This window comes from Anomaloglossus baeobatrachus, chromosome 2 (genome assembly GCF_048569485.1).
Source record: "Anomaloglossus baeobatrachus isolate aAnoBae1 chromosome 2, aAnoBae1.hap1, whole genome shotgun sequence".
Taxonomy (NCBI): Eukaryota; Metazoa; Chordata; class Amphibia; order Anura; family Aromobatidae; genus Anomaloglossus; species Anomaloglossus baeobatrachus.
This window is the reverse complement of record NC_134354.1, coordinates 182,875,148-182,902,977: the sequence shown is the minus strand read 5'-3', so window position 1 is coordinate 182,902,977 and position 27,830 is coordinate 182,875,148. Positions and strand designations below refer to the sequence as shown.

Below are 27,830 nucleotides of genomic sequence, written 5' to 3'. Positions count from 1 at the left end.
AAGTTGTGGAAATCTTTTTGTAACCAAATCCAGCTTTAAACTTAAGGCCACGTCACACTAAGCAACATCGCTACTAAGGAACAACTTTTGTAACGTAGCAGCGATGTTGCTAGCGTTGTTGCTGTGTGTGACATCCAGCAACAACCTGGCCCCTGCTGTGAGGTCGTTGGTTGTTGCTGAATGTCCTGGGCCATTTTTTAGTTGTTGCTCTCCCGCTGTGAAGCGCACATCGCTGCGTGTGACAGCGACAGAGCAACAACTAAATGTGCAGGCAGCAGGAGCCGGCTTCTGCGGATGCTGGTAACCACGGTAAACATCGGGTAACCAAGAAGCCCTTACCTTGGTTACCTGATATTTCCCTTCGTTACCAGCGTCCGCCGCTCTCACACTGTCAGTGCCGGCTCCCTGCTCTCTGCACACGTAGCCACAGTACACATCGGGTAATTAACTCGATGTGTACTGTGGCTAGGAGTGCAGGGAACAGGGAGCCGGCACTGACAGCGTGAGAGCGGCGGACGCTGGTAACGAAGGTAAATATCGGGTAACCAAGGTAAGGGCTTCTTGGTTACCCGATGTTTACCGTGGTTACCAGCATCCGCAGAAGCCGACTCCTGCTGCCTGCACACGTAGCAGAGTACACATCGGGTAATTAACCCGATGTGTACTGTGGCTAGGTGTGCAGGGAGCCAGCGCTAAGCGGTGTGTGCTGGTAACCAAGGTAAATATCGGGTTGGTTACCCGATATTTACCTTCGTTACCAAGCGCAGCTTCGCTTCCACGCGGCGCTGTTGGCTGGTCACTGGTTGCTGGTGAGATCTGCCTGTGTGACAGCTCACCAGCAACCCGTGTAGCGACGCTCCAGCGATCCCTGCCAGGTCAGGTTGCTGGTGGGATCGCTGGAGCGACTTAGTGTGACATCTCACCAGCGACCTCCTAGCAACTTACCAGCGATCCCCATCAGGTTGTATAGTTGTTGGGATCGCTGGTAAGTTGTTTAGTGTGACTGGGCCTTTATCCACAACAGTATCACGGACCTGACTGTTGTGTTCCTTAGTCTTCATGATGAGATCTGCGCTTTAAACAAAGACTGGGACTATTACAGAGCAGGTGCATTTATACGAAGACTATATTACACACAGGTGGCTTATATTTATCATCACCAGTCATTTAGGACAACAATGGATCATTCAGAGATCCTCAATGAACTTCTGGAGTGAGATTGCTGCACTGAAAGTAAAGGGGCCGAATAATATTGCACGCCCCAATTTTCAGTTTATTCTTTTTTACAAAAGTTTAAAATAAGCAATAAATTTCGTTCAACTTCAGAATTGTGTCCCACTTGTTGATTCTTCTCCATAACATTAAAATTTTTATCTTTATGTTTGAAGCCTGAAATGTGGGAAAAATGTGAAAAATTCAAGGGGGCTGAATACTTTCGCAAGGCACTGTATGCGGGTAGCCATCTTGCCTGATCTGCTGCTTTTTGAGTCTTTACAGCAGCCACATGGTCATAAAAATGACCAACTCTGCGCTATGGCCTTCACTCACCAGCTATTGGGAATGACGTGATCATGTGTTACCGGCGATACAAATCTAAAAATCGAGTGTAATTCTTCATAAATCAATTTGTATTACTGAGCAACTCAATGTGAATGCGCACAAACAAGCCCGCTAATAGTCACTGTTGCAAATAAAAAAAATAATAATCCTCATTTGTATTTGCACAATACGATTGATTAATAGTTGCATAAAAGTTTGTCGAAATAAAGTGATCGTTCACAGCATGTACCATATTTTTCGGATTATAAGATGCACTTGTCCCCCTAAACATTTGGGAGGAAAATATGTGGGCCTGCGGTGGCTGTGTGGAGCTGGTTGGTGCGGCGGGCGTCCCAGATGCTCAGGCTTCAAATAATGGCACCCAGAGTCAGCACGTGCGCAGATGGGAGCTCTCGGCTCAAGAGCTTGTCATTGAGCTGAGAGCTCAAGCTGCACACGTGCCGCTCCAGGCGCTATTTCTTTGAAGCCCGCACCGCCGACAGCGCATGTGTAACACCCGCCGCACCGGCCTGCACCACACAGCCTCCGAAGCCAGTACATCCCCTGCCTCTTGTGACTCCGCTCCACCACCACTGACAGCCCCCCTCCGGTAAGACAACACCGGAGTATAAGACAGACTTTTTTTTATTAAACTTTTAACATCACTAAATTTGGGGTACTTCTTATAATCCAGTGTGTCGTATAAAAACAAAAAAATCTGGTATGAAAGAATATACACATGTGCTAGTATGAACTGTATAGCCAATGTAGGGCACCACTTGAGAAAGGTTAACGAAATGGAGCAACCTTGAGGTGTGACTGTACTAATGAACCATGCAGCAGGTAGACAGATGTGCCTCAGGGTGTAGTTATCTTATGTTAGATGCTGTCCATACTGTTTCTAGACTTGCAGGCACAAAATGATTCAGCACGCAAAAGGTGAGAATCCACATAAAAGTCCAAAACAAGCATTCCTAGGGGTAAGCTGAAAGCAAGTTTCTCCTGGACGCTCCCATATGACAAAGTTAAGATTTTCTGAAACGCCTAAGGTTTGGACCCTACAGGCAACATAGTCAAGCTGTGCGACGCCATATGCAAATACCCAGAACTCACACATGGTAACTAGGTACATTACTAAGAAACTTAATTCCCATGGCCAAGATCTTATTCAGATATGTAGTACATGTAATATTAGCAAATACCGTATGTTTTGGTTTAGAAGGCGCACTATTCCTCCCAAACATTTGGGAGAAAAATTAGGGGTGTGTCAAAATCCGAAAGCAGCTTACGGGAGGTTGAAAATGGGCGCTGTGCTGGCTGTAGTGGGCGCTGTGTGGAGCAGGGCGGTGTGGCGGGTGAGATGCTTTGTTGGCGGTGCTGAGCTGTGCTAGCTGCGGGGGTGAGATGTTTGTGAGCGGCAGGGCTGTGGAGTCGGTAAGCCAAACCTTTGACTCAGACTCCTCAATTTCTCTTGCACCGACTTAGACTCCTACATATATTGCTTATAGTTAGGTGAAAAATTTATTGTAGTACATGAACATGTGTATGTGAACATCAGACATTTAATAATTTTTATGATACAATAATCAATATATTTGGATAGAACATAACATATATTTATGGGATACAACTTTAGAACACAAAAAACTGTAATAAATTGTAAATATGTAATACACTATGTAATATACAGTAGATTACATATATACCTTGTGTGTATTTATCTTGTGTGTATATATATATATATATATATATATATACACACATATACATACATATACACACTGTATATTGTATTACATATTTACAATTTATTAGTTTTTTGTGTTCTAAAGTTGTATTCCAATAAGTATATTTTATGTTCTATCTAAATATCTTGATTATTGTATCAAAAATAATGAAATGTCTAATGTTCACATTGTACTACAATAGATTTTTCACTTAAATATAAGCATTATACTAAATATTATTTAGTAAAATATTCAGCACATTCTGCATTGCACTACTGTCTCCAGTTTATTATATATTTTAGGAGTCGGAGTCAGTGCATTTTATACCGACTCCACCAAAATGAGCTCCGACTCAGACTCCACGACTCCGAAGCCCTGGTGAGCGGTGCGGGGCTGTGCTGGCTGCGGCGGATGAGATGCTTTGTCGGCGGTGCTGGCTGCGGGGGTGAGATGTTTGTGAGCGGTGCGGGGCTGTGCTGGCTGTGGTGGGCGCTCTGTGGAGCAAGGAGGTGCGATCTTAAAATAAAGCTACCAGGAGTCGGTGCGTGCGCAGATGGAGCTCTCGGTTTGTCATTGAGCATAGCAGGTGCCTATTCCGGGCGGCAGCATTTGAAGATCGCACCGCTGACAGAGCATCTCACCCCGACACTACCCTGCTCCACACGACCAGCATAGAAGCCTCCATTGCCCTACTCCAACACCACCTCTGCTCCTGTGACCCCCTCTCCACCACTAATGCGGCCCCCCTATGGTAAGACACCACCGGAGTATAAGATGAACCCCATTTAGTTATTTAATTTTTGTTTACCTTTTTTATCTCTATAGTTGAAGTGCATCTTATAAATCAAAATTAAAATTCCAAATTAGAAATGTAGCATAGTTCTCCTGATTAGCTCTGTTGCTTATCTCATGTGCAGGGCATTATAGTAGATTAGGCATCCATGGTTATAACCACAAGCAACTGTCAATATATGAGTGACTGTGACCATGGATACCTAAGCTGCAATACCCTGAGGTACATGAGGTTAGAGACATAGCTAATCAGGAGAACTATACTATGTTCCCAACTGGAGGTATTTACAAACATTATTACGACTACTACTCATTGTGATAGGATTTTAGAATGGGGAATACCCCTTTAAAAAGGGGTCTCCTATTTTTGCGAATTTTTTTCCCCATATAGGTAATGTATTTAGTTTAAAGAATCTACCTGCAAAATGATTTAGTTTGATTTGCAGTATTAAAAAAAAAAAAAAAAAAAAAAAAAAAAAAATTCTAGCACCTTTAAGGAGCAATCTCCGGCATGTGCTTTATGTTCGGACAGCGTGGCACACAATGGAGCATTCCGTCGGGCTTGTGTGTGTGTGTGTGTGTGTGTGTGTGTGTGTGTGTGTGTGTGTGTGTTGTCGTTTTTCGGCAGCATTTTCTGAAAAACAGTCCTTAGTATTATGATCCTTTGTAATCACCTCCTACTCATCAGAGATCTAATAGGTAAATCTACCTATCGCAGAAAGTGTGTGTTCTGAAGGATGTCACATCTTCGGTATGAAAACCGCCTCACCGTCAGACTACTCTACTTGTCCAGAGCAACCAGAGCTCAGCTTTCACTTTATATCAACAGCTTCAATGCTGAAAGCTGCACTCTGATTGCTATAAACAATCTGTGCTGAACGTCGGGGCGAGTGGACGCTAACAAATGTATTCATAAATTTTAGAAATGTAATAAAATGTGGAAATTTCTATATACACATATACAACCCCTGGCAAAAATTATGGAATCACCTGGCTCGGAAGATGTTCATTCAGTTATTTAGTTTTGTGCCATGTCTGTGATCTGCTTTTTTAAATATAAATAGTAAATTTCAAATGTCAACTTTCTGGGTTTAACACTAGAACTACTGGACTTGTGACACCTATATAGAAATACATGGTGCAAAGTAGTCAAAATGACTACCTCAGTAGTTCTAGTGTTAAGAAACACAAAAAAACAATCATGAAAACAAATGTGCTAGCCAGTAATGGTTACTTTTTCAGACCAAAGAGGGGGAAAAAAAATTATGGAATCATGAAAAACAAAAACAAAAGAACACTCCAATACATCACTAGTATTTTGTTGCACCACCTCTGGCTTTTATAACCGCTTGCAGTCTCTGAGGCATGGACTTAATGAGTGACAAACCGTACTTTTCATCAATCTGGCTCCAATTTTCTCTGATTGCTGTTGCCAAATCAGCTTTGCAGGTTGGAGCCTTGTCATGGACCATTTTCTTCAACTTCCACCAAAGATTTTCAATTGGATTGAGATCCGGACTATTTGCAGGAGAGGTCATTGACCTGATGTGTCTTCTTTCAAGGAATGTTTTCAGTTTTTGCTCTATGGCAGGATGCATTATCTTGATAAATGATTTCATCATCCCCAAACATCCTTTCATTTGATGGGATAAGAAAAGTGTCCAAAATTTCAATATAAACTTGGGCATTTATTGAACATTTAATGACAGCCATCTCCCCAGTGCCTTTACCTGACATGCAGCCCCATATCATCAATGACTGTGGAAATGTACATGTTCTCTTCAGGCAGTCATCTTTTTAATTTTGTTTAGCTTTTCTGTACGTAAATCCCATTTTCTTTAGGCGGTTTCTTACAGTTCGATCACAGACATTGAATCCAGTTTCCTCCCATTCATTCGTTTTGTTGTGCATTTCCTGTTTTGGAGACATATTGCTTTAAGTTTCCAGTCTTGACGCTTTGATGTCTTCCTTGGTCTACCAGTATATTTGCCTTTAACAACCTTCCCATGTTGTTTGTATCTGGTCCAGATTTTAGACAGCTAACAATGAACAACCAACATCTTTTGCAACATTGCGTGATGATTTACCCTCTTAAGAGTTTGATAATCCTCTTCGTTTCAATTGACGTCTCATGTTGGAGCCATGATTCATGTCAGTCCACTTGCTGCAACAGCTCTCCAAGGTGTGATCACTCCTTTTTAGATGCCGACTAAAGAGCAGATCTTATTTGATGCAGATGTTAGTTATGGGAATGAAAATTTACAGGGTGATTCCATAAGTCTTTCCTCATAATTGAGCGATTCCATAATTTATTCCACCTGTTTGATCTTGAAAAGTAACAGTTACTGGCTAGCACATTATGTTTTCATGAAATTTTTTAGTGTTTCTTAAAGCCAGAAAGTTCAGATTTGAAATGACTTTAGTTTTGTGCCATGTCTGTGATCTGCCTTTTTTTTTTTAAACAAAGTAGACAATTGAATGAACATCCTCAGAGCCAAGTGTTTCCATAATTTTTGAGAGGAGCTGTAGGTGTGTGTATAATATTATTATATATATTAATATATATAATTATAAAGCGCATCCATATTTTAAAAACAGACATTTCGAGGCAACCGACACACAAGTGAACAGGATTCACAGTTATCGAGCACATTGATGAAAAAAAACTAAGAGCTTCGGAAAAATTTATGAGCGCGAAGAAGGAACACAATGGTCCTGGAATAGCGGATTGATCCTAAGTAAACGTGTCTCTATGTAAGCACTCTGAAAACTTCAACCGCATTTCTCTCAAAAAAAGTTTTTCAAAGTCAGAGGCCACGATATCTCCAGAATCAGTTAATTGACTCAGGCTTGTGCACACTTTCAGTAAATAAGAGACTATCTCCAGTACCAGAATAAAGTAAAAGAAGGGAATTTTGTTACTTACCGTAAATTCCTTTTCTTCTAGCTCCTATTGGGAGACCCAGACGATTGGGTGTATAGCTACTGCCTCCGGAGGCCACACAAAGCATTACACTAAAAAGTGTAAGGCCCCTCCCCTTCTGGCTATACACCCCCAGTGGGATCACTGGCTCACCAGTTTTAGTGCAAAAGCAAGAAGGAGGAAAGCCAATAACTGGTTTAAACAAATTCACTCCGAGTAACATCGGAGAACTGAAAAACCGTTCAACATGAACAACATGTGTACCCGAAAAAACCAAAAATCCCGAAGGACAACAGGGCGGGTGCTGGGTCTCCCAATAGGAGCTAGAAGAAAAGGAATTTACGGTAAGTAACAAAATTCCCTTCTTCTTCGGCGCTCCATTGGGAGACCCAGACGATTGGGACGTCCAAAAGCTGTCCCTGGGTGGGTAAAGAAATACCTCATGTTAGAGCTGCGAAGACAGCCCTCCCCTACGGGGAGGCAACTGCCGCCTGCAGGACTCTTCTACCTAGGCTGGCGTCCGCCGAAGCATAGGTATGCACCTGATAATGTTTGGTGAAAGTGTGCAGACTCGACCAGGTAGCTGCCTGGCACACCTGTTGAGCCGTAGCCTGGTGTCGTAATGCCCAGGAAGCACCCACGGCTCTGGTTGAGTGGGCCTTTAGCCCTGAAGGAACCGGAAGCCCAGCAGAACGGTAGGCTTCAAGAATTGGTTCTTTGATCCATCGAGCCAGGGTGGCTTTGGAAGCCTGCGACCCTTTGCGCTTACCAGCGACAAGGACAAAGAGTGCATCGGAGCGGCGCAGGGGCGCCGTGCGGGAAATGTAGATTCTGAGTGCTCTCACCAGATCTAACAAATGTAAATCCTTCTCATACCGATGAACTGCATGAGGACAAAAAGAAGGCAAAGAGATATCCTGATTAAGATGAAAAGAGGATACCACCTTCGGGAGAAACTCCTGAATGGGGCGCAGCACTACCTTGTCCTGGTGGAAGACCAGGAAAGGAGCCTTGGATGACAGCGCTGCTAGCTCAGACACTCTCCGAAGAGATGTGATCGCTACCAGAAAAGCCACTTTCTGTGATAGTCTAGAAAGTGAAACCTCCCTCAGAGGCTCGAAGGGCGGCTTCTGGAGGGCAACTAGTACCCTGTTCAGATCCCATGGATCTAACGGCCGCTTGTACGGGGGTACGATATGACAAACCCCCTGCAGGAACGTGCGCACCTTAGGAAGTCGTGCTAGACGCTTCTGAAAAAAGACGGATAGCGCCGAGACTTGCCCTTTAAGGGAGCCGAGCGACAAACCTTTTTCTAACCCAGATTGCAGGAAAGAAAGAAAGGTAGGCAATGCAAATGGCCAGGGAGACACTCCCTGAGCAGAGCACCAGGATAAGAATATCCTCCACGTTCTGTGGTAGATCTTAGCGGACGTGGGCTTCCGAGCCTGTCTCATGGTGGCCACGACCCCTTGGGATAATCCTGAAGACGCTAGGATCCAGGACTCAATGGCCACACAGTCAGGTTCAGGGCCGCAGAATTCCGATGGAAAAACGGCCCTTGGGACAGTAAGTCAGGTCGGTCTGGTAGTGCCCACGGTTGGCCGACCGTGAGATGCCACAGATCCGGATACCACGCCCTCCTTGGCCAGTCTGGGGCGACGAGTATGACGCGGCTGCAGTCGGATCTGATCTTGCGTAGCACTCTGGGCAAGAGTGCCAGAGGTGGAAACACATAAGGGAGCCGGAACTGCGACCAATCTTGCGCTAAGGCGTCTGCCGCCAGAGCTCTGTGATCGCGAGACCGTGCCATGAAGGTTGGGACCTTGTTGTTGTGCCTGGACGCCATTAGGTCGACGTCCGGCTTTCCCCAGCGGCGACAGATTTCCTGAAACACGTCCGGGTGAAGGGACCATTCCCCTGCGTCCATGCCCTGGCGACTGAGGAAGTCTGCTTCCCAGTTTTCTACGCCGGGGATGTGAACTGCGGATATGGTGGAGGCCGTGGCTTCCACCCACATCAGAATCCGCCGGACTTCCTGGAAGGCTTGCCGACTGCGTGTCCCCCCTTGGTGGTTGATGTATGCCACCGCTGTGGAGTTGTCCGACTGAATTCGGATCTGCCTTCCTTCCAGCCACTGCTGGAAGGCTAGTAGGGCAAGATACACTGCTCTGATTTCCAGAACATTGATCTGAAGGGTGGACTCCTGCTGAGTCCACGTACCCTGAGCCCTGTGGTGGAGAAAAACTGCTCCCCACCCTGACAGACTCGCGTCTGTCGTGACCACCGCCCAGGACGGTGGTAGGAAGGATCTTCCCTGTGATAATGAGGTGGGAAGAAGCCACCACTGCAGAGAGTCTTTGGCCGTCTGGGAAAGGGAGACTTTCCTGTCCAGGGATGTAGACTTCCCGTCCCATTGGCGGAGAATGTCCCATTGAAGTGGGCGCAGATGAAACTGCGCAAACGGAACCGCCTCCATTGCCGCCACCATCTTCCCGAGGAAGTGCATGAGGCGTCTTAAGGAGTGCGACTGACTTTGAAGGAGAGCCTGCACCCCAGTCTGTAGTGACCTCTGCTTGTCCAGCGGAAGCTTCACTATCGCTGAGAGAGTATGAAACTCCATGCCAAGATACGTTAGTGATTGGGTCGGTGACAGATTTGACTTTGAGAAGTTGATGATCCACCCGAACGTCTGGAGAGTCTCCAGTGCAACATTCAGGCTGAGTTGGCATGCCTCTTGAGAGGGTGCCTTGACAAGTAAATCGTCCAAGTAAGGGATCACAGAGTGTCCCTGAGAGTGCAAGACTGCTACCACTGCCGCCATGACCTTGGTGAACACCCGTGGGGCTGTCGCCAGACCAAATGGCAGAGCTACGAACTGAAGATGGTCGTCTCCTATCACGAAGCGTAGAAAGCGTTGGTGCTCTGTAGCAATCGGCACGTGGAGATAAGCATCTTTGATGTCTATTGATGCTAGGAAATCTCCTTGAGACATTGAGGCAATGACTGAGCGGAGGGATTCCATCCGGAACCGCCTGGCGTTCACATGCTTGTTGAGCAGTTTTAGGTCCAGAACAGGACGGAATGAGCCGTCCTTTTTTGGCACCACAAAGAGATTGGAGTAAAAACCTTGTCCTTGTTCCCGAAGAGGAACAGGGACCACCACTCCTTCTGCTCTTAGAGAATTCACCGCCTGCAGAAGGGCATCTGCTCGGTCGGGATGTGGGGAAGTTCTGAAGAACCGAGGCGGAGGACGAGAACTGAACTCTATCCTGTACCCGTGAGACAAAATGTCTGTTACCCACCGGTCTTTGACCTGTGGCAGCCAAATGTCGCAAAAGCGGGAGAGCCTGCCACCGACCGAGGATGCGGAGGGAGGCGGCCGAAAGTCATGAGGCAGCCGCCTTGGAAGCGGTACCTCCGGTTGCTTTCTTGGGGCGTGAGTGAGCCCGCCAGGAATCAGAGCTCCTTTGCTCCTTCTGAGTCCCTTTGGACGAGGAGAATTGGGGCTTGCCCGAGCCTCGAAAGGACCGAAACCTCGACTGCCACTTCCTCTGTTGAGGTTTGCTTGATCTGGGCTGGGGTAAGGAGGAGTCCTTACCCTTGGACTGTTTAATGATTTCAGCCAATTGCTCACCAAACAGTCTGTCTCCAGATAATGGCAAGCTGGTTAAACATTTTTTAGAAGCAGAATCTGCTTTCCATTCTTTTAACCACAAGGCTCTGCGCAAAACTACAGAGTTGGCGGATGCCATTGAGGTACGGCTCGTAGAGTCCAGGACAGCGTTGATAGCATAGGTCGCAAACGCAGACATTTGCGTAGTTAAGGACGCCACTTGCGGCACTGCTGGACGTATGAAAGAGTCCACCTGTGCCAGACCAGCTGAAATAGCTTGGAGCGCCCACACGGCCGCGAATGCTGGAGCAAACGACGCGCCAATAGCTTCATAGACAGATTGCAACCAAAAGGTCCATCTGTCTGTCATTGGCATCTTTAAGTGAAGCCCCATCCTCCACTGCAACTATGGATCTAGCTGCAAGCCTGGATATTGGAGGGTCCACTTTTGGACACTGGGTCCAGCGTTTGACCACGTCAGGGGGAAAGGGATAACGTGTATCCTTAAGACGTTTGGAAAAACGCTTGTCCGGATAAGCATGGTGTTTCTGGATTGATGCTCTGAAGTCAGAGTGGTCCAGAAAAGTACTCAATTTACGCTTGGGATACAGGAAATGGAATTTCTCCTGCTGGGCAGCTGCCTCCTCTGCTGAAGGGGCTGGGGGAGAAATATCCAACAGCCTATTGATGGCCGCTATAAGGTCATTTACCATGGCGTCACCATCTGGCGTATCCAAATTGAGTGCGGTGTCAGGACTAGACTCCTGATCACCCACCTCTGTCTCATCATATAGAGACCCTTCTCGCTGAGACCCTGACCCGCGTGATGACGTGGAGGGTCTCTCCCAGCGAGCTCGCTTAGGCGGCCTGGGACTGTCATCGGAGTCAGAGCCCTCAGCCTGTGATGCCTGGGACCCCCTTGAAGTACGGATTAGTTCCAACTGAGGGGGACCGGGGAACATAGACACAGCAGTGTCTATGGTCTGAGCAACTGGCCTGGACTGCAAGGTCTCCAGGATTTTTGACATAGTCACAGACATTTTATCAGCAAAGACTGCAAATTCTGTCCCCGTCACCGGGGCAGGGTTCACAGGCGTCTCTGCCTGGGCTACCACCACAATAGGCTTTGGCTGACGAAGTGCCACTGGGACTGAACATTGCACACAATGAGAGTCGTTGGAGCCTGCTGGTAGATTAGCCCCACATGCTGTACAAGCAGTGTATACAGCCCGTGCCTTGGCACCCTTGCGTTTTGTGGATGACATGTTGTTGTCTCCTCAGAGCAATATAGGGTATACAGCCAAGAAGCGACCGTACAGTGCAGTATATATATATATATCTGGTACAGGAAAAAGTACACCAATACAACACTGTGGCACTAGTGGGGCCAGCACTAATGTGCTGCTTACCGCCCGCTAAACGCGGGTGTGTGGTCGCCAGAAATCCCTAGTCTGGGTCTCCCAGAGCCTGTGTCCGTCCTCCAGCCAGACTGCATGCAGGAATGGCTGCCGGCGTCCTGTGGAGAGGGGGGCGGGCCCTGGGCGTGCTCAGACCAAAAGCGGGAAACCTGCGTCCCACTGTGCCTAGTGAGAGGGCTGGAGCATGTAAATAAGGCTCCAGCCCTCGGCGCTGACGATTGCACAGCGTCTGTCCCATTCCCTGATTGACAGGGAGGGGGCGGGGAACGAAGCGGAGCTAGGCCGCAAAAGCCGGGGACTAAATTTATAAGCGCCGCCGCCGTAAAAGCGCGGTCGGCGCTAAGTCCCCGGCGCACTACAAGTCCCAGCCGCGCCGCCGCTCCGAGAGTGGCCGGCGCGGTAGTTCCCAGCACATGAAGTCACACAGCTAAGCTGCTGTGACTCAAACCCCAGCGTGCAGCGTTACTGTCCCCGGCGCACTAACACACCCAGCAAGTCTGGCGTGTGCGTGCCTGTCTGTACGGGGACACAGAGTACCTGAAAGTTGCAGGGCCTTGTCCCTGAACGGTACCCAGCTCCGTATCCAGCAGGTTCACTGGGTCTGTGGATGGAGCCCGGCCTCAGGGCTTGGGGGCCGGTAAGATCCCACTTCCTCAGAGCCCCTCAGGGGGATGGGGAAGGAAAACAGCATGTGGGCTCCAGCCTCCGTACCCGCAATGGGTACCTCAACCGTACAAACCACAAGTGGGGTAAGAAGGGAGCATGCTGGGGGCCCCATATGGGCCCTCTTTTCTTCCATCCGACATAGTCAGCAGCTACTGCTGACTAAACAGTGGAGCTATGCGTGGATGTCTGACCTCCTTCGCACAAAGCAGAAAACTGGTGAGCCAGTGATCCCACTGGGGGTGTATAGCCAGAAGGGGAGGGGCCTTACACTTTTTAGTGTAATGCTTTGTGTGGCCTCCGGAGGCAGTAGCTATACACCCAATCGTCTGGGTCTCCCAATGGAGCGCCGAAGAAATATTTTTTTTTGTAATTTTGTCAGGCCTCCAATTGTGCCAAAAATCGGTACTCAATTTTCAATATGCCATTTAGTTTCTAATTTTATTTATTTTTTTAAATTCTGCTACTGGAGACTGCAATAAGCATAGCAATTAAAAAAATCTTTTTTTTTTTCTTCATTTGTTTTAGACAAGTATAACAGCCAGGATTGTGGCCACCGTTCATTTGCTTTCCTTGCCCACTTCACTGCATCTTTACAGTAGTTATTTATACTCTTCATGATATAAACATTTTTAAGCATATCTCCAAAAAATCTTTATTTTTTTTTTAAAAAAAGCATAAAAATCGGGCATCTAGACTTGAAGACCCCCTTAAGTTCAGTTTACAGTGAGGAACGTTGCTCTGTTTGTACTTAAATGTAGATATCTAATATCTACCTTTTTCTCAAGTGATAAAACGTTGCGACTGCAAACAGATTTTTCTACTGCAAATACTAATGTTGGCAGCAAAATTGCTTGGTAAAATTCTCATGCATCCTCCCCCCATTTATTTCAATGGATAAAACAATGAAAGAATGGACACAGTGCAGATGAAGCACTTTGGAGTTCAAACTTGCAGAACTAACAGCCTGTGCATGAGATTTCAGAATGTCATTGACATTATGTAAAACGCTGCACATTTTCATGGTGCAAATTGTAAACAAGCGTAAAAACTAAAAACTAGCACAACATGTGAATGTCTGCATCCTAAATGTAAAGTCACAGAACAGATACAGCCCATGGTAACTTTACAATGGCAGCAGGTAAGCAGGCCCAAGCAACTCCTCTGTAGAATAAGGAGAGCCCTGAAGCTATTGGTAATCAGGCTGTGAAAGGAGAGCCCAACCTCACTGACCTATATGGATCACTGGTCAACCAGTAGATTGTGACTTTTTCCCTAGAGACAAAATTCCCATCAAATTTGCGATGCGTGTATAAACTTACCCGGGGGAGGGTTCAGGTAGACACTGTTACAAGTTAGTAATTTCTTAATAAACTGGAAATATTCTAAGCTGAACTGCATTCGGTTGTGCATGAATTGCACATTTTGCTTGCGTACACTGCGCTCAATAGCTGACGGCATCTTGATCTGATGGGGTTTTGAGGTGATCGTTAGTTCATTAATATATTTGATCAGTTCACTGTCTTTGTCTAGAGTGTCCATTCGTTCATAGAAAAGAATGTACGCGTTCCACCACCTCTTCTGACGTCGGTAGGACATTCTTTTCATCATGTGGTCAAACACTTCGCCCATGTACTCGCCCCCAAAGCACTGGTTTTTCATTTCCTCATCATCATCCATTTTGCATTCCGTTACATCGCCATCATCAAACTTATACCAGCGGTTCTTCTCGCCATCTCCGCCATTTCTTTGGATGATGTAAGAATAGTAATGACCTCCACTCGCCTGTCCACTGTGCACCAGCACCCCTACTAGCCTGTATTTAGTACTTCCAGCAGGCTCATTTTCAGTTTGTTCATTGGGGATGACTTGATTTTCCGGGTTTACATCATCTCCTTCCAATTTTGCTACACCAGCCACTGTGTATGGCTCCATATCAAGTTCACGTGGAAACTCAAAATAGTCATTGAATTTAATTGCACATTCCCTTTCCCAATCATAGTCAAAACGTTTAAGCTGGATGGCTAACACCGGAGGCAGCTTCTTTATCAGCAAACGCTTCACTGTATCCACCTGGAAGCAGAAGAACAATTGTTAGATACAGGTTTTCACTGCAGCTTTGGCACAAGCACTCCTGCGGCTATACTGTATTACTGGGGTTCTGTAGATTTAAGATCTTGGTTAACTTGTAGTAAGATGCACAAAGGAAGTACCTCAAATTGCTAACGTCCCAAAATTTCCTTCAATGTGGATAAAAACCTATAAAAAGCCTGCATAAAAAAAATAGTAAACATACAAAAACAAATCAATTGTGTTTGGTATACTGTGGAATACACCAACACAGAAAAATATGGCTCATATCAGGGGCAAAAAAACAATACAACAGAAAAAAATAGGTAGCCCTAGTGTCTGCTACTGCCTTGCCATAGAGGTTGGCAGCCCAGAAGCAACGTAAATTGTGGTGCCCCCATTTCAACGTGGAGTCTCCCCGACTGTCCCTATAGAGCCCTGAAGGAATCACCCGTGTTCATCCCCTAAAGTGTAAAAGGTGATATGCGCAGTGGCCACATAGGAGACATTTTGTGTTCTTCAGACCTCTGTATAGCTCTCTAATATGTGTGTATCCAAAACCATTTAAACCTGCCTAAGTCATGCGTGTTACAGCATCTAGCATTCATCAGAGTCAGAAACTCAGATTTGGCGGGGTGGGGGGGGGGGACACAGAGGACGCATTGAGGCCAAGCCTAGACTAGAACTCTTCTTAAATGAATGCATGTGTTGATTTCTTCCTTCATAAGAAACACTTTTATACTACTCACCTGGTGGGGGGAGAGGGGGGGGGGGTCCGGTCCAAAGGGTGTCGCTGCTCTCCAGTCTGGCGCCTCCTCTCTGCTGCGATCTGTCGTCCTTCTATCCAGTCCATGCCGACATTGCGGTCCTGCGCAGACGCACTGTTATCTGCCCTGCTGAGGGCAGATCAAAGTACTGTAATGCACAGAAGCGAGCAAAGGTTAAAGACTGCCCGCGCATGCGCACTACAATACTTCGATCTGCCCTGAGCAGATTAAAGTGCGCCACCTTAGTCATGATGTAGGACGCATCATGTACACGGGACTCAGAAAAAAAAAAAATGTCAATAGCCGCAGAGAGGAGGTGCCAGACTGGAGAGCAGTGACATCCATTGGACTGGACCGCTCCCCCAAGGGGAGTATAAATAAAAGTGGGGTTTTTTTTTTACATTATACAGCACGGCCCGGGCTCTTATATACAGCACTCTGGAATGCTGTATACAAGAGCTTACTGTTGGTGGCCGCAGCTTATAGTTTCCGAATCGGATGACAGATTCCCTTTAAGTGATTCCTGTTACACATGTGAACTTAGACTCTACCATTTATGGGGGAGAGAGGGGCAGAAGTGTGCAAACAAGAGGGATACTCCAATTTATATAGAAAGGTTATCTTTATTACAAAATGGACACAGGAATACACACAATTAAAAACACTTAAAAGGCATACAGCCATATATATCTACTAATCCAATCCTCCGTTGAGGTTTGGAAAACCCCTGCTACCCAAGGGGAAACAATGGTGTGACACAGGGTAATACAATATATACAAGGGAACCGCCAAACAGTTTAGGTAACAATAATACATGTATACCATACAAGATCACATAGAATTGCAAATGGTACAAAAAGCATATTATAAATTGCAAGATCATATAAAGTTGCAGAATGGAGTTAGTACCCAAAGCATATTTTTTATATATATATGCGGTTACAATTATATTACAGAGCCACCATTTAAACCATAGGGGACTCTGAGAAAATTCCCCAAACAAGGTTTCCCATAGGAATAACCTGTAAGTATAAAGATGTAAAGCTCTAGTCACCAGCCATTGTCAGATTACCCATAAGATAGAGTAGCAGTGGATATAGTCCCCACGCGTATCGTCACCTACTGGGGTGACTTCATCAGGGGTGGGTTCCCTGTATCCACAAGATACAGGTTTTAAATACCTGGAGATCCGAATATCAGCTGTGATGTTTTCAAATTGCGCGCCTCAGAAGCACCTGGCGTCCCGGAAATAGCTACTGCGCATGCGCGAGATCATACAGAAAGGAAGTATTAGATAACGGAGTACCGCGCATGCGCGGGACTCCGAAAAGATGGCGGCCGCCATAGAAAGAGACATATTTTAGGAATCATAATAGATTTGATAGAAATGTATTATAAGAAGGTCGAAACGGACAAGGACAGGAAGGCAGTCCCTCCTCCACAAGTTATACCTCTTAGGGGTCCGTATAGGGAGCTGCATGTATATACAGGTGCACCCATAAATGTGTGCACATACCACAGAATGCACATATATATATCACACAGGGCAACATACCCATCACCCCACCCATAATAGGGCACACTTTTAGAATCATAATAGATTTAATAGGAATGTATTATTAGAAGATCGAGACGGACAAGGACAGGAAGGCAGTCCATACTCCACAAGCTATACCTCTTAGGGGTCCGTGTAGGGAGCTGCATGTATATACATGTGCACCCATACATGTGTGCACATACAAACAATTACCACAGAATGCATATACACACATATATATCACACAGGGCAACATACCCATCACCCCACCCATAATAGGGCACATTAAGTAGGATTCATATACCACTAGAGAGTACAGCCCTGGGTATCCTATACACAGCTAAATTATATAGCCCTGGGTATTCCTGCACAGGGTCCCCATGGTAGGCACACATGTACACCCCAATGAGCAACCATAGCCCCTTATCATAAAGCCTCATGATCCTCACATGTAGATCACATTACCCCCCCCCCCCCACACACACCACCACCCACCCAGCGTGGATGGGGGAGGGGGGTGCGGGGCGGGGGGAGGCGCACATAGGCACTATCTCTGTTTGTAAAAACCGGTAAACAGCAGTTCCTCATTTAATCCTCTGGGTGCCAGACTATTTAGATTATATATCCAAGTGGATTCCCGTCTAAGCAAGTCCAATGTCAAATTCCCTCCTCTAACATTAGTCCTTAAACCTTCTAGTCCAAGAATCTTTATCCCAGATGTTTTTCCATTATGGTGTTGTAAAAAATGTGCTGCTACCGAGGAGAGGGTCCTGCCTTTCTCAAGGTCCGTTCTGGCTGTATTAATAGTGGAGATGTGCTGTTGAATTCTTCTCCTCAGCTCTTGTCCAGTCTGTCCTACGTATATCTTGGGGCAACTTGAGGAGAAGAATTCAACAGCACATCTCCACTATTAATACAGCCAGAACGGACCTTGAGAAAGGCAGGACCCTCTCCTCGGTAGCAGCACATTTTTTACAACACCATAATGGAAAAACATCTGGGATAAAGATTCTTGGACTAGAAGGTTTAAGGACTAATGTTAGAGGAGGGAATTTGACATTGGACTTGCTTAGACGGGAATCCACTTGGATATATAATCTAAATAGTCTGGCACCCGGAGGATTAAATGAGGAACTGCTGTTTACCGGTTTTTACAAACAGAGATAGTGCCTATGTGCGCCTCCCCCCGCCCCGCACCCCCCCTCCCCCATCCACGCTGGGTGGGTGGTGGTGTGTGTGTGTGTGGGGGGGGGGGGGGGGGTAATGTGATCTACATGTGAGGATCATGAGGCTTTATGATAAGGGGCTATGGTTGCTCATTGGGGTGTACATGTGTGCCTACCATGGGGACCCTGTGCAGGAATACCCAGGGCTATATAATTTAGCTGTGTATAGGATACCCAGGGCTGTACTCTCTAGTGGTATATGAATCCTACTTAATGTGCCCTATTATGGGTGGGGTGATGGGTATGTTGCCCTGTGTGATATATATGTGTGTATATGCATTCTGTGGTAATTGTTTGTATGTGCACACATGTATGGGTGCACATGTATATACATGCAGCTCCCTACACGGACCCCTAAGAGGTATAGCTTGTGGAGTATGGACTGCCTTCCTGTCCTTGTCCGTCTCGATCTTCTAATAATACATTCCTATTAAATCTATTATGATTCTAAAAGTGTGCCCTATTATGGGTGGGGTGATGGGTATGTTGCCCTGTGTGATATATATATGTGCATTCTGTGGTATGTGCACACATGTATGGGTGCACCTGTATATACATGCAGCTCCCTATACGGACCCCTAAGAGGTATAACTTGTGGAGGAGGGACTGCCTTCCTGTCCTTGTCCGTTTCGACCTTCTTATAATACATTTCTATCAAATCTATTATGATTCCTAAAATATGTCTCTTTCTATGGCGGCCACCATCTTTTCGGAGTCCCGCGCATGCGCGGTACTCCGTTATCTAATACTTCCTTTCTGTATGATCTTGCGCATGCGCAGTAGCTATTTCCGGGACGCCGGGTGCTTCTGAGGCGCGCAATTTGAAAACATCACAGCTGATATTCGGATCTCCAGGTATTTTAAAACCTGTATCTTGTGGATACAGGGAACCCACCCCTGATGAAGTCACCCCAGTAGGTGACGATACGCGTGGGGACTATATCCACTGCTACTCTATCTTATGGGTAATCTGACAATGGCTGGTGACTAGAGCTTTACATCTTTATACTTACAGGTTATTCCTATGGGAAACCTTATTTGGGGAATTTTCTCAGAGTCCCCTATGGTTTAAATGGTGGCTCTGTAATATAATTGTAACCGCATATATATATAAAAAATATGCTTTGGGTACTAACTCCATTCTGCAACTTTATATGATCTTGCAATTTATAATATGCTTTTTGTACCATTTGCAATTCTATGTGATCTTGTATGGTATACATGTATTATTGTTACCTAAACTGTTTGGCGGTTCCCTTGTATATATTGTATTACCCTGTGTCACACCATTGTTTCCCCTTGGGTAGCAGGGGTTTTCCAAACCTCAACGGAGGATTGGATTAGTAGATATATATGGCTGTATGCCTTTTAAGTGTTTTTAATTGTGTGTATTCCTGTGTCCATTTTGTAATAAAGATAACCTTTCTATATAAATTGGAGTATCCCTCTTGTTTGCACACTTCTGCCCCTCTCTCCCCCATAAATGTAAACTAAGTGTGCTGAGGTGAACCCATTTACCCATTTAGGGTATTATTAATTCTGTTAGGTGGTGCCCTCCCCACTCTTTGCTAACTTAGACTCTACCATTGCAAGTGAGGCATAGATATACAATTTTTTTTACTTGTTCCCATTGGGTTGGTCAGGCGATTACTGAGATATAATTTGGTATTGATGGGTGATTACTTCAGGGCTCTATATGGACAATTAGGGAAAGTCCACATTGAGAGGAGGGCACAACAACTAGCGGTTATTGTAGGGTGCCAACCTCCGCAGTAATACATTAGGGCTACGTAGTTTGTCTCTGCTTTTGTTTTTCTGTCCCTGGTTTAATCCAGATTTTTTTGTGTTGGTTTGTGCCACATTATACCAAAACACAATTGATTCGGTTTCACTTTTAATGCCTATTTATTAAAAGTTTTTATCCATATTGAAGGGAATTTGTGGAAGTCAGGTTTAAGAGCTTGGCTTAAAGGTTTGTGACTAATCAAAGTCTTTTCTGGCATAAATGCTTTGATGTATCGGCTCCATTAACTCTCCAGGGAAGTCGCCTTGTAGTCTGGAAAACTGAGGATTTAAACTTTTATAAAGAATTCACCTTTTTGTTGCATTTTTCACAGTGATATGCATTTGCACCTTCCAGCAAGTCTCCTTTGACATATTGTTCCATTGAGTCAAGCAAGTTTTGGTGGTTTCTAATATCTACATTCAGCGTTGTAAAAGATTCTTCACATTCGTACCTGTAAAAGTAAAGAGGTTTTAAAGCCTGACAGGCACAGTTTTGTATAAGTTATAGTGCTTTAAAATGAGCAATGCTTTGGGTCTCATTGGGAGACTCTAGTAGTCCAGCTTATATATTCAAAGAATCTAAGACACTTAATTTACAGACAGTGATACAGCAATGTTTCCATTTTACTACATTAAATATGTCATTACTAATCAACCATTCAGGAGTGGGAAAATTTGAGCAATGAAATCGGAACCGTGGCTTACTAACTCCACAGCCCAGGGGAAAAAGAGGAATGGAGACTGGAAACTAACAGTATGCTTGTAGAACAAAACCGCTAATGAAAGTGATAAAAAGCTTGTCAGAATACTTTACTAATGTATTATTTGGAAACTCACCTATGAGGACATCCCTGACAGATTTTTTGATCAGCAAAGGAACCTCCTAAGACTTTGCTCAACATAGTTGGGTGACCCAATGCCTTTAAAGCTTCATCTAAACTGTCCACAAGAGAATTAAAAAATTCTAAAGCATCATGTTGTTCTCGAAGGTTAACGGGTTCTCCCCAAAGTCTGAAAGCAAGAAAAAATGGTTTTAAAAGAAATACAAACTCCAAATTAATATAACAAAAACATTTAAGAGTTGTAAAGGCAAATCACAAGAGTCCTCAGTAGTCCCAAGTAATACCCAGCTTAGTTCGGACATGGATTCATGTTCGGCCATCAGTAAACCAAGTAAGGATGAAGGACATCGGGCAAACTACAGATATACCATGTTACCTTACACCAAGTCATTCTAAAACGTGACTAAATTTAAAGTGTGTTATTGAACAATTGTGTGGGCAGTAGCAGGTCACTGCAAAACCCAATAATGCTCAAAATAAAGGGGGCTCCTTCACAATTTTTTTTTTCCTGCCCATCCACCTTCCACACAAGAAGGAGAGGGGGAAGGGGGTTTAGTTTAATAATCCGGTGGTGTCTTACCAGAGGGGGGGCAGCAGCCAGGTCATGGGAGGCAGAAACTGTCAGCGGCTGTTGCTGGGGCTGCGTGCTTTAAAGAAATGGCGCCCCGAGTTAGGGTGTGCGCAGATTGAGCTCTAGGCTCAATGACAAGCTGAGATCTCATCTGCGCACGTGCCACTTCTGGGCGCCATTTATCTTAAGTCAGCTACTGGGGAAGCGGCACATGCACAGAAGGAGATGTTGAGCCAAGAGCTCCATATGCGCATGCACCAACTCCGGGCGCCATTATTTGAAGTCCTCACCTCCCGCAGCCTTGCACCCGCCTCCTGCTACCCCCCTCCACCACCCTCTGGTAAGCTACATTTAAATTGTAAGATGCACCCCTCCCTTTCCTCCCAATGTTTTGGGAGGAAAAGAGAGTCTTAGGCCTTGTGCACACACTGCTTTTTTGGTGCAATTTGTGTTCCTAAACGGCATGTATGACCTGGCCCAGCAAAGTCTATGAGCAATCCGAATGGTTGTGCACATGTTGCTTCTTTTTTGCCTACAGGTTTGGTTACAGAAAAAAGAAGCAGCATGTCAGTTTTCTACGTTTTGCCACTGGCAATGTTTAAAAAAAAAAACAAAAAAAACGCAGGGGCAAAAACGCAAGCAAAAATGCACTGAAAACGTGGCAAAAAAGCATGTGTTTTTTTCAGCTAGAGGGTGAGGTTTTTTTTGTTGGAGAAATAAAACTGCAGTGTGAGCACAAACCATTATAATCCAAAAAAACACAGTATATTCTGGTCTAGTGACTGAAAATTGCAGGCTGTCTTTTTTTTTTCATAGTCTGTATGTAAAAATGTAAAAGCTACACTCACAACTTTAAAAATACATTTAACATTAAAACTGATTTAATCAATAAGCCATTCTGATAACACATTTGCTTTTACTAGAAGGCAGCAACCAACAGTATATATAAAACATTTTGGTACATTTGGACAATTAAAAACCTATTGGAAAAAAACCAAAAATATAGAAAAGCAATGCCGTTCGAAAAACCACAAGTTAGAGATCAACATTTGTAAGAGAAAGATGTAACTAACCTAAATTGTTTCCAGAAACCTCTCGGGACATAGTACTGCAACCTCGATGCTGCCAAGTGGCCAAATATAACTTGCAGATGTCTCAGCACGCCAATATTGTACTCTTTTCTGTCCTCCGTTTTGCTCAGAGAGGGTTTATCTTCATACTGGTGAGGGTAACCAAAAACATCATCTCCCCGTGAGTCTACATTACTCTGTCAAGACAAAGTAATTCTAGTGTGAGTTTCCGCTCTCATAAGAGGTTTAATATATGGCCAAATATTTAAAGGCTTCATACACTGCCACTCTTCAATATATATGTATATATAAAAAGAAGGGAATTTTGTTACTTACCGTAAATTCCTTTTCTTCTAGCTCCTATTGGGAGACCCAGACGATTGGGTGTATAGCTACTGCCTCCGGAACCCACACAAAGCATTACACTAAAAAGTGTAAGGCCCCTCCCCTTCTGGCTATACACCCCCAGTGGGATCACTGGCTCACCAGTTTTAGTGCAAAAGCAAGAAGGAGGAAAGCCAATAACTGGTTTAAACAAATTCACTCCGAAGTAACGTCGGAGAACTGAAAACCATTCAACATGAACAACATGTGTACCCGAAAAACAACCAAAAATCCCGAAGGACAACAGGGCGGGTGCTGGGTCTCCCAATAGGAGCTAGAAGAAAAGGAATTTACGGTAAGTAACAAAATTCCCTTCTTCTTCGGCGCTCCATTGGGAGACCCAGACGATTGGGACGTCCAAAAGCTGTCCCTGGGTGGGTAAAGAATACCTCAAGTTAGAGCTGCGAAGACAGCCCTCCCCTACGGGGAGGCAACTGCCGCCTGCAGGACTCTTCTACCTAGGCTGGCGTCCGCCGAAGCATAGGTATGCACCTGATAATGTTTGGTGAAAGTGTGCAGACTCGACCAGGTAGCTGCCTGGCACACCTGTTGAGCCGTAGCCTGGTGACGCAATGCCCAGGACGCACCCACGGCTCTGGTAGAATGGGCCTTCAGCCCTGATGGAACCGGAAGCCCAGCAGAACGGTAGGCTTCAAGAATTGGTTCTTTGATCCATCGAGCCAGGGTGGCCTTAGAAGCCTGCGACCCCTTGCGCTTACCAGCGACAAGGACAAAGAGTGCATCCGAACGGCGCAGGGGCGCCGTGCGGGAAATGTAGATTCTGAGTGCTCTCACCAGATCTAACAAATGTAAATCCTTCTCATACCGATGAACTGCATGAGGACAAAAAGAAGGCAAAGAGATATCCTGATTAAGATGAAAAGAGGATACCACCTTCGGGAGAAACTCCTGAAGGGGGCGCAGCACTACCTTGTTCTGGTGGAAGACCAGGAAGGGAGCCTTGGATGACAGCGCTGCTAGCTCAGACACTCTCCGAAGAGATGTGATCGCTACCAGAAAAGCCACTTTCTGTGATAGTCTAGAAAGTGAAACCTCCCTCAGAGGCTCGAAGGGCGGCTTCTGGAGGGCAACTAGCACCTTGTTCAGATCCCATGGATCTAACGGTCGCTTGTACGGGGGTACGATATGACAAACCCCCTGCAGGAACGTGCGCACCTTAGAAAGACGTGCTAGACGCTTCTGAAAAAAGACGGATAGCGCCGAGACTTGCCCTTTAAGGGAGCCGAGCGACAGACCTTTTTCTAACCCAGATTGCAGGAAAGACAGAAAGGTAGGCAATGCAAATGGCCAGGGAGACACTCCCTGAGCAGAGCACCAGGATAAGAATATCCTCCACGTTCTGTGGTAGATCTTAGCGGACGTGGGCTTCCTAGCCTGTCTCATGGTGGCAACGACCCCTTGGGACAATCCTGAAGACGCTAGGATCCAGGACTCAATGGCCACACAGTCAGGTTCAGGGCCGCAGAATTCCGATGGAAAAACGGCCCTTGGGACAGTAAGTCTGGTCGGTCTGGTAGGGCCCACGGTTGGCCGACCGTGAGATGCCACAGATCCGGATACCACGCCCTCCTTGGCCAGTCTGGGGCGACGAGTATGACGCGGCTGCAGTCGAATCTGATCTTGCGTAGCACTCTGGGCAAGAGTGCCAGAGGTGGAAACACATAAGGGAGCCGGAACTGCGACCAATCTTGCACTAAGGCGTCTGCCGCCAGAGCTCTGTGATCGCGAGACCGTGCCATGAAGGTTGGGACCTTGTTGTTGTGCCGGGACGCCATTAGGTCGACGTCCGGCCTTCCCCAGCGGCGACAGATTTCCTGAAACACGTCCGGGTGAAGGGACCATTCCCCTGCGTCCATGCCCTGGCGACTGAGGAAGTCTGGTTCCCAGTTTTCTACGCCGGGGATGTGAACCGCGGATATGGTGGAGGCCGTGGCTTCCACCCACATCAGAATCCGCCGGACTTCCTGGAAGGCTTGCCGACTGCGTGTCCCCCCTTGGTGGTTGATGTATGCCACCGCTGTGGAGTTGTCCGACTGAATTCGGATCTGCCTTCCTTCCAGCCACTGCTGGAAGGCTAGTAGGGCAAGATACACTGCTCTGATCTCCAGAACATTGATCTGAAGGGTGGACTCCTGGTGAGTCCACGTACCCTGAGCCCTGTGGTGGAGAAAAACTGCTCCCCACCCTGACAGACTCGCGTCCGTCGAGACCACCGCCCAGGACGGTGGTAGGAAGGATCTTCCCTGTGATAATGAGGTGGGAAGAAGCCACCACTGCAGAGAGTCTTTGGCTGTCTGGGAAAGGGAGACTTTCCTGTCCAGGGATGTAGACTTCCCGTCCCATTGGCGGAGAATGTCCCATTGAAGTGGGCGCAGATGAAACTGCGCAAACGGAACCGCCTCCATTGCCGCCACCATCTTCCCGAGGAAGTGCATGAGGCGTCTTAAGGAGTGCGACTGACTTTGAAGGAGAGCCTGCACCCCAGTCTGTAGTGACCGCTGCTTGTCCAGCGGAAGCTTCACTATCGCTGAGAGAGTATGAAACTCCATGCCAAGATACGTCAGGGATTGGGTCGGTGACAGATTTGACTTTGAGAAGTTGATGATCCACCCGAACGTCTGGAGAGTCTCCAGTGCAACATTCAGGCTGAGTTGGCATGCCTCTTGAGAGGGTGCCTTGACAAGTAGATCGTCCAAGTAAGGGATCACAGAGTGTCCCTGAGAGTGCAAGACTGCTACCACTGCCGCCATGACCTTGGTGAACACCCGTGGGGCTGTCGCTAAACCAAATGGCAGCGCTACGAACTGGAGATGGTCGTCTCCTATCACGAAGCGTAGAAAGCGTTGGTGCTCTGTAGCAATCGGCACGTGGAGATAAGCATCTTTGATGTCTATTGATGCTAGGAAATCTCCTTTAGACATTGAGGCAATGACTGAGCGGAGGGATTCCATCCGGAACCGCCTGGCGTTCACATGCTTGTTGAGCAGTTTTAGGTCCAGAACAGGACGGAATGAGCCGTCCTTTTTTGGCACCACAAAGAGATTGGAGTAAAAACCTTGTCCTTGTTCCCGAAGAGGAACAGGGACCACCACTCCTTCTGCTCTTAGAGAATTCACCGCCTGCAGAAGGGCATCTGCTCGGTCGGGATGTGGGGAAGTTCTGAAGAACCGAGGCGGAGGACGAGAACTGAACTCTATCCTGTACCCGTGAGACAAAATGTCTGTTACCCACCGGTCTTTGACCTGTGGCAGCCAAATGTCGCAAAAGCGGGAGAGCCTGCCACCGACCGAGGATGCGGAGGGAGGCGGCCGAAAGTCATGAGGCAGCCGTCTTGGAAGCGGAACCTCCGGTTGCTTTCTTGGGGCGTGAGTGGGCCCGCCAGGAATCAGAGCTCCTTTGCTCTTTCTGAGTCCCTTTGGACGAGGAGAATTGGGGCTTGCCCGAGCCTCAAAAGGACCGAAACTTTGACTGCCACTTCCTCTGTTGAGGTTTGCTTGATCTGGGCTGGGGTAAGGAAGAGTCCTTACCCTTGGACTGTTTAATGATTTCCGCCAATTGCTCACCAAACAGTCTGTCTCCAGATAATGGCAAGCTGGTTAAACATTTTTTAGAAGCAGAATCTGCTTTCCATTCTTTTAACCACAAGGCTCTGCGCAAAACTACAGAGTTGGCGGATGCCATTGCGGTACGGCTCGTAGAGTCCAGTACCGCATTAATAGCGTAGGTCGCAAACGCAGTCATTTGCGTAGTTAAGGACGCCACTTGCGGCACTGCTGGACGTATGAAAGAGTCCACCTGTGCCAAACCAGCTGAAATAGCTTGGAGCGCCCACACGGCCGCGAATGCTGGAGCAAACGACGCGCCAATAGCTTCATAGACAGATTTTAACCAGAGGTCCATCTGTCTGTCATTGGCATCTTTAAGTGAAGCCCCATCCTCCACTGCAACTATGGATCTAGCTGCCAGCCTGGATATTGGAGGGTCCACTTTTGGACACTGGGTCCAGCGTTTGACCACGTCAGGGGGAAAGGGATAACGTGTATCCTTAAGACGTTTGGAAAAACGCTTGTCCGGATAAGCGTTGTGTTTCTGGATTGACGCTCTGAAGTCAGAGTGGTCCAGAAAAGTACTCAATTTACGCTTGGGATACAGGAAATGGAATTTCTCCTGCTGAGCAGCTGCCTCCTCTGCTGAAGGGGCTGGGGGAGAAATATCCAACAGCCTATTGATGGCCGCAATAAGGTCATTTACCATGGCGTCACCATCTGGCGTATCCAAATTGAGTGCGGTGTCAGGGCTAGACTCCTGATCACCCACCTCTGTCTCATCATATAGAGACCCTTCTCGCTGAGACCCTGACCCGCGTGAAGACGTGGAGGGTCTCTCCCAGCGAGCTCGCTTAGGCGGGCTGGGACTGTCATCAGAGTCAGAGCCCTCAGCCTGTGATGCCGGTGACCCCCTTGAAGTACGGATTAGTTCCAACTGAGGGGGACCGGGGAACATAGGCACAGCGGTGTCCATGGTCTGAGCAACTGGCCTGGACTGCAAGGTCTCCAGGATTTTTGTCATAGTCACAGACATTTTATCAGCAAAGGCTGCAAATTCTGTCCCCGTCACCGGGGCAGGGTTCACAGGCGTCTCTGCCTGGGCTACCACCACCATAGGCTCTGGCTGACGAAGTGCCACTGGGACTGAACATTGCACACAATGAGAGTCGTTGGAGCCTGCTGGTAGATTAGCCCCACATGCTGTACAAACAGTGTATACAGCCCGTGCCTTGGCACCCTTGCGTTTTGTGGATGACATGTTGTTGTCTCCCCAGAGCAATATAGGGTATACAGCCAAGAAGCGACCTTACAGTGCAGTATATATATATCTGGTA

General features: G+C 46.6%; 1 protein-coding gene across 1 annotated transcript in view; it reads right to left on the bottom strand.

Annotated features, from left to right (window-relative positions):
- Nucleotides 1–27,830, bottom strand: part of USP9X (ubiquitin specific peptidase 9 X-linked) — a 316,376-nt gene that overhangs the window by 36,060 nt on the left and 252,486 nt on the right. Inside the window, 4 exon segments of the mRNA XM_075335516.1 lie at nucleotides 13,998–14,748; nucleotides 20,371–20,512; nucleotides 20,898–21,071; nucleotides 22,547–22,740. Of these exon segments, the coding sequence (XP_075191631.1) occupies nucleotides 13,998–14,748; nucleotides 20,371–20,512; nucleotides 20,898–21,071; nucleotides 22,547–22,740 (1,261 nt within the window).